The 7780-nt window shown below is 33.7% G+C and overlaps 1 protein-coding gene across 1 annotated transcript; it reads left to right on the forward strand.

Moving 5' to 3' along the window:
• Nucleotides 1-1849: 1849 nt before the first annotated feature.
• Nucleotides 1850-6065, forward strand: LOC143248549 (dnaJ protein homolog 1-like). Its single transcript, XM_076496985.1, has 3 exons — nt 1850-2199; nt 2658-3503; nt 4101-6065. Exons 2-3 carry the CDS (start codon nt 2664-2666, stop codon nt 4326-4328), a joined length of 1068 nt encoding a protein of 355 aa, XP_076353100.1. The 5' UTR covers nt 1850-2199; nt 2658-2663; the 3' UTR covers nt 4329-6065.
• Nucleotides 6066-7780: the final 1715 nt, after the last annotated feature.

Genomic DNA, 7780 nt, shown 5'->3' on the forward strand with positions numbered 1-7780 from the left:
TCGTTAGATCAAGATCTTTGATCAAGTCACTGAGGTTTCTTTGGTTGGGTTAGTATGGGTTTCTCTCACCAGCTGCACCTCTGGAATTGTAATCTGGATCTTCAACGTCTACCTCCTCTTCTGATTTGCTGATCTCTTCTGAGGATGGCTGCTTTCTCTCTGGCAGAGTGGATACAGGGAGTCAGGGCAGTGTGGCACTGGGGCAATGGATGACGGAAGGTCCGGATACATGATAGCAGATGCATTCTTGCCAGCCCAATGTTTTAAAGGGTCCACCATGCAGAAGTAGCAATTTCTCGAGTGGTCAGTGCATTCACGCTAAATTCTTGAAATAGTGAATTTCATGGCTCTCTTTTCTCCTCTGTACCATCCTGCAAAATAAAAGTTTATGAAGAATAAATTAATTTCATCCACAACTAATGTGTAAGAGGTTCATGCAAAATATTCTATGTGATATTTTTCTATACTATTGAAAATCACAAAAAATTAAAATACATTTAAATTTTTAAAGGTCTAAAATTTATATAATATAAAATCTTACTTGAATAAGCAAGCAAAAATTGTCCGTCTTACCTTCTAGAGTTTTTTTGCAGTGCTCGCGGGTAAAATGAGATGCCCAGGGTTTATCTTGATCACCGACAGGTATGCCGAAATTTACCTTGTAGGCTTCACACTTTTTAGCATATGCTATATCAGAGAGTACTTTTTCGCTCTTGTCTTGATAAATTGACCACATACATAGCAGAATGCGTGTGGAGAATGTTTAACTTCTTAAAGTCGCCTCTGATAAAATCAGATAGGTCTGTGTTTTCACTAAGGCAGCTAGAACAACCTTGAAGTGGTGAGTTCCTATTACTATGGACAGTTACAGAAAATTCTTCATCAGCTACTCAGCACTGAATCTACCCGGAATGTTCTGCAAAATAGGTAAATTTGAAAATTTCACTACCCAGGTCACAAAATCAAAGTTTGAAGAGTGAAGCAGGTCCTTTCCATTTACTTTAGGCATAAGCACTTGAGAAATAACACTTTCTGCCCAGGAACAAGAAAAAGTAAATATTTTATTACATAGTGTTATAAATTATTTAAAAGTTTGCTTACAGCTCATCAGGTGGTTCGTGAAAAAAGCTGTAAAGTAAGAACCAGTGCAGTGTTTAAAAATTAGGTCAGAAAAAAAAGTTTTAGAAATATTGGTTTACATGCATCTTCGAATGGCTGAGATACCGTTTACAGGAGTTGAAATTACTGGATGTGAAACAATTTGTTGTTGAACTTGTGATTTTCGTAGTTTATATTGAACAAAAAGAGGCAGTAACCAACCTTTATAAAAGAGAACGAAACAAATTAAAACACACGTCTATAATAACATAAAATATTTTGCTAACTACAATTTATGCACGTTTTTCGTCTGGTTTAGATGCTTAATTTACCCGTTTGGTTTTTCACACACTCGTACATAACGGATATGATGTACGCATTAGAGTGTTCTAGATGGTTCCAGACGTTACTATCAATAATTATCAGCCTAACAACTTCGTTCTATACATGCTTCTCTGAGTTGCCTCTTTGTATCTACGATTCAGAGCTATTTGTAAATAACTACAATGAAAAACGCTTCTGGTAAGGAAAACATTTGCTATGAGAACGAGACTATTTAATATTGAACTGACTACTACCGAACTATATGTTGTTATTCGCATGTGTAATTTGCTTGATGGATTTTTTGAATAATACTATCATAAATTATATTTAAAAATTATATTTGTGATAGTTATGACAGAATCAATTTATACACGGATATGAATAAATTTATATAATCTGTCAGATATATACACTTCCTATTGGCTGTCATTAGGCACGTGATAACTGTGGATTGTTCACGAAAGTTCTACGGCTTTCTGTAAGGGTATATATAGCGGGATAAACGGAATGACGTAGGCAGAATAGATATTGTATGTTGGTCTATTGTGATAAATTTGCAATTACAGTGTAAGTAAGGCAGTTTGGTAAGTGAAAGTAACGAAAGTGAGTTTTACACACCAGTGCAAACGAAATTTGTACAGTACCAAGTTTCCAGATACTTGGACAGTTTGATTTAAGTAAATCGTATTGTGAATTTAGGCTTACTAAGCAAGTGTCTTACTGAGTCTTTAACCAGCACTATAGGTTAGGAGTGAGAGATAACTTGCATAACGTAAGGTATGTAATTTGTATTATATATGAAAAATAGTACTTTGTAATTCATATTTGCCTTTTATATCATATTATAAGTATAAATATTAATTAATACCAATCGTGAAATATAAGACTACAGTGTTTGTGTCACCTTACTACATCGCGTACTGTCTACATCCATTTTCATTTTCAAGCTTGGTTAAATGCATGCTTTGTCCTGAAGTAAAACTAAAGGGTGCAGAAACTCTAGTACTATTAATGGATCATTATTGACAAGTATCATGATATGTTATACTATTTTGTATTGCAAGTTGAATACTAACTGTAAATTAAAGTATTCGCAGGGGATTTACAGTTGATGCATTACATTAAAGTAACGATGTTAACTGAATTCGTAACATTTTGGTGAGCAAACTGTTTACATACAAATCTGTATGGAGTTGTCATTTTAAACGTTGGATCCTGTGCTTTGTTTATTTCAGTTGAGAATGGGTAAAGATTACTACAACATCCTTGGTATCAGCAAAAATGCTTCTGAAGATGAAGTTAAAAAGGCTTACCGTAAACTAGCCCTAAAGTATCATCCAGATAAGAACAAGTCTATAGAGGCAGAAGAGAAATTTAAAGCAGTTGCTGAGGCTTATGAAGTTCTGTCTGATAAGAAGAAAAGGGAGATATATGACCAGTATGGTGAAGAAGGTCTAAAGGGTGGAACACCATGTGGTGGTGGTGGTGGTGGAGGTGGATTTAGTGGCAATGGGCAACAGTTCTCCTACACTTTCCATGGTGACCCAAGAGCTACCTTTACTGAGTTCTTTGGAACGGATAACCCATTTGAAAGCTTCTTTAATATGGGTGGGTTAGGACAGAGTGGTGGGCAAGGAATGTATTTCATGCAAGATAATATGGAGACTGATGACCCATTTATGAACCTTGGAGGTGGAAGGGGAAATGCCTTTAGGTCACAGAGTTTTTCAGCCAGCAGTCCCCACATGGGCAGAGCAAAGACTCATAACCAGGACCCCCCAGTTGAGTATGATTTGTACGTATCCCTTGAAGAAGTTGTGCGAGGGTGCACAAAGAAAATGAAAATTAGTCGAAAAGTCATGAATCCGGACAGAAGCACCCGCCGTGAAGAAAAGGTTTTAACGATCAATGTAAAACCTGGGTGGAAAGCGGGAACAAAAATAACTTTCCAGAAGGAAGGCGACCAGATTCCGGGAACTATTCCTGCGGATATTGTGTTCATCATAAGGGACAAACCTCACTCCATCTTTAAGAGAGATGGCAGTGATATCAAATACACAGCAAACATAACACTAAGGGAGGTAAGTACATCTTTATTGTATTAATATCATAATGTTATACAGATTGTAAGAAATATCTGGTAACATGTATTTCATTAATGCATTACATTAGAGTCAAAATTTCAAACTTGTATCAATTTGCACATTACAGTAAAACTGAAGTAAAGTGATAATTGGTCATGTTGATGTGAAAAGTTTCTGGTGATGGACCGAGTCATGTCTGGTCTGCTAAGATTTCTGAGTGTAGTATAGTAATACTGTTGATAACTTAATTACATTTAGCTTTTATTTGTGGTAGACTGGACAAAATTTTGTTGTATATTAATTTGTTTTTCTTATGTCCAGGTTTAATTTGTTCTTTGGACAGTGGATTAGGTTTACTGTTACAACAGTAATTTTGAAAAAGAAAAATTTTAACTTGTTGATGTCTGACACCAAAACAGTTAGGGTTAAACATTTGTTTAAATGTTTTTAAACAGACATCTAAGAAAACCTTAGATTTCATATAATTGAAAATATGAACATTTGTTAACTTGTGTAAATAATGTTTCCTTGTTACTTAAGATTCTGTATATGGTTTACACAAGTATTAAAGTTTTTATCCCGTTTTTATTTCAGGCAATGTGTGGAACAAAGATTCAAGTCCCAACTTTGAAAGGAGATAAAATTTCACTTAGACTAGAAGGAGTCATCAAGCCACAGTCTATTCAGAGAATTCAGGGCCAGGGTCTTCCTTATCCTAAAGAACCATCGAAAAGAGGGGACATGATAATTAACTTCAACATTAGATTCCCAGACAACCTCACAGAAAGCACCAAACAAATACTATGGGACTGTTTACCATAGTCCTATAATAGTGAAAATTACTTTAACTCTCTTAGCTGAACATTTTCATTTTATAAAAATTCTTGTGAAATGTAAATCCAGTTGCGATGGTGAAAGACTGAGTCATTTTGTTGGTATTTAATGGTGATTTGCAAGATATGTTTGTAATGGGAGAGAATAATTCGGAGGTTAATGGTTGTGTAAACAGAAAATATCAAGTGTGTACCCTCCTTGTTTAAGGAAAGTGACATGTAGAAATTTTGGTGTGTGAACCAATGTTAAAAGTTTCATGTTTATATATATTTATGTACATATTGTAATGTAACACTTTGTACATGACATGTAAAAATGTTATTGTATGTATTCACCTGAAGTGTGGTGAGATAATATACATTGTACAGATTGTGTTTCAGTGAATGTATTTATTTAGTTTTGGAACTAAAGTTAAGACGGATATTAACCTCAAATTCACAAATTAATAAAATTATTTTGTTTTTATCTAAAAAAACCTTTTAAACGTTTTTATTAGTGACTCAATTTTTATATCATTGTTCCAACATTTCTGAGTTTTTGAAACAAAAGCTTGAAGAGACATTTTACTTAAATTACTTGACACGTGTAACTACAATGTCATAACCATATCCAGAAGTTCAGAGGATGTATATTTAATTGTTACCCATCTATGGTATCTATCTTTTCTAGAAAGACTAAAAGTTAATTATATTTTGTTCTCAGTACAATGTTTATCAGATACACTCTTTATTGTAGAATTGTTGCCTAAATTTTCTACCATAGAAGACCTGTAACTTTTAAATTGTATATGGGTCAATAGAAAGTTAAAACCATCAGAACTGTTGAACTTTATCCTTTATTCGGATGTTATTAAAGTAAAGATTCTTCTAAATATTTTATTACATATAAATCAGGCTTACCAGTAGGTAGGTTACTACCAAAATGTTCAAGTAAATACATATGTTGGAGCTTAATGTTTAGGTGCAACATGGGATCTTCTGGTTCATCTTGATTGTCCTATCCTCTGGTCCAAAATAAAACTTAAAATTAAAGCCACCCATAATTATTCGTATATCTAATCTTTTAATCTCATTCAAATATATTGCTTCATCAACATCCGAAAGCAACTCATTCCATAGGCCATCCAACCCTATTTGTTTTAACTGAAGACCGATTCTATATTATCTAAAACCATATTTGTGTTCCCTAGTTCTATAATTCTTGCTGTAAGACGGTAAAAATGTGTTGAGAAAAAACTCTTACTCTAAATATCGTAAAAGTTTAAAGTAATTTATCTCTAGAAGTGTAATTTGTATGTGTGTATGTATATATATATATATATATATATATACGTTTGACAACTGTGAATTTCCTTATCCATCTGTAAACTTGTCCTAATTCTGTATGTGCAGATAGAATTTTCCGATCCGTCAACATGCTCTCAAATTACATTTTTTATGTTATTAGATAAGCGTCGTAATATAAACAGATCTGAGGCGACATCTTTGATCGAGAATCTTAAGTTTATTTTTAAATATGTGTTAAATTTAGCTTATTTTGACCAAAAAGTAAAGGAATGATTGATCGGAAAGTATTTGTTATAAAGATGTCATTGTGAAGGCTGATTAAAATTACAAGTTTATTTAATATTCTGTGATCTTACAAAAAAAAGTTTTGTGTGATGACGTATTATAATGTAAATTACTTTAATAACCTAACTTTACAAATAAAGCTTAAAATTTTTCAGATGTTGTCTGTCGTAACGTATTCAAAAGAAAAAGGGTAGCAGAACTGTAATCTACGCCATCATTCATGTTATTTTCGTAAATATTAGAACAGTTAAAAATAATTTCGGATAGCACAAATCCGAAATATATGTTATGTAGGTGAAATTGGAAGAACTATTGACACGCGAGTTTCTGAACGAAACAAAACCTGTTATATTTCCTCATACGAGATACTGGACGTTACATCGATAGTAACCTAACATGAATTTTTTACAGAACAGATAGCTAGGTAAAGAAGGTGACTCGTCGAATGTTATTTAATTAAGATACTCTTTAATTTCAACACCTTCCAAGGTCATGGGAGGTCTAAGGCTTTAAGGGAGTGATTAGCCTCCAAATCTTGTAGACGTTGTTGACCAATATTCCCGTCACTGACAGAAGACAATGTGAAACTGAAGAGGACTTATAAATGTGACGAAACTAGCTTACCTGATATCAAGACTTCTGATAGGTTGTTCCATTTACTGTAGTTTTTTCACTGACATTCGAATCACCATACACCATGTCGCGGAAGTTGTTTGAAGTGACGTAGTAACATGTTCACCAGTACAGCAACATATTACATACACACAGGGCAAGAGTATTGAATATTTTACATTGAAGTATGGCTTAATCTCCAGATCGGTGAGTCAGCAAAACCTAGCAGCCAAGAGCTGTGATTACTATTCATAATGTTTGCTTTCCAATCCCTCCATAAATCGGCTTCAAGTTACCCCCTATAAATAAACATGTAACGTTGTTCATTTAATAAAATATGAATAAATATTTTCTGCTGTTTCTCTTTGGCTGATTTAGAATTTTCAACAAGCAAATACTTCTTGTATGTATTATACAATTTTATTATATATGGCTTTATATATAGGGGTCCCTCGAGAGCTCAGTCCGGACTTGCAAGCACATACTGTAGGACCTATTTTGGAGGAGATAATCTCCACATAAATATTCTAGGATCAAATTTTTCCGCTTATCTCGGCGCTTATGAAAGTAAGATCTATATTTGTAAATCGACCAAAATGTTCACTGGGCCGATTATTACAAAGTTTGTGTTAAAAATTATGATACGTCTGAGCTTTTAGACGTTTTATTCAGGTTTTGGTTTTGCAATATTTCTAACATTCAGCATTTTATAAAAAATATTGGAAATTACTACAGTCATGTAGATATTATTGTACAAACTAAGAAAGAAAGATTGTTTTTTATTGAATTTCGCGCAAAGCTACTCAAAGACTCTCTGCGCAAGCAATTCCAAAGCCCGGCTTAGGGTACTCTTATTAACGACTAGTGGGAGTGATCGTACATTATAACATCTCCCACATTTGAAAGGGCGAGAACCTTAAGTGACGAGGTTTGAAACCGCTGATTACGAGTTGAATGGCCTAATCACCAGGTTTATTGAGAGACTAAATAAAACACTAGGACCAGATAATGTTTTTTCTCGGGGTTCCAAGGATGTCAAAGATCAAACATGTCAGTCTCTTTCTTTCATTTTAATAAATCAGTTAAGAATTATTGATGTTACTCCTAGTTTTGAGGGTTAATAATGAGGTAGTCTCTCATCTGTAGTGAGAAAAATTCAACAATCTGATGAAAGAAACTTTGAAAAATTAATTATTGCAGTAAATTGCATAAAGTGAAAACAAGATGGCTTCACTGATGGAAAATTAATTTTCCTAC

This window comes from Tachypleus tridentatus, chromosome 4 (genome assembly GCF_004210375.1).
Source record: "Tachypleus tridentatus isolate NWPU-2018 chromosome 4, ASM421037v1, whole genome shotgun sequence".
Classification (NCBI taxonomy): domain Eukaryota; kingdom Metazoa; phylum Arthropoda; class Merostomata; order Xiphosura; family Limulidae; genus Tachypleus; species Tachypleus tridentatus.

Bases quoted from the DNA above. Each gene is read 5' to 3' on its own strand.
- LOC143248549 (XM_076496985.1), top strand. From the start codon at position 2,664: ATGGGTAAAGATTACTACAACATCCTTGGTATCAGCAAAAATGCTTCT. The intron at 3,504-4,100 runs GTAAGTACATCT...TTTTTATTTCAG, and splicing joins CAAACATAACACTAAGGGAG to GCAATGTGTGGAACAAAGAT.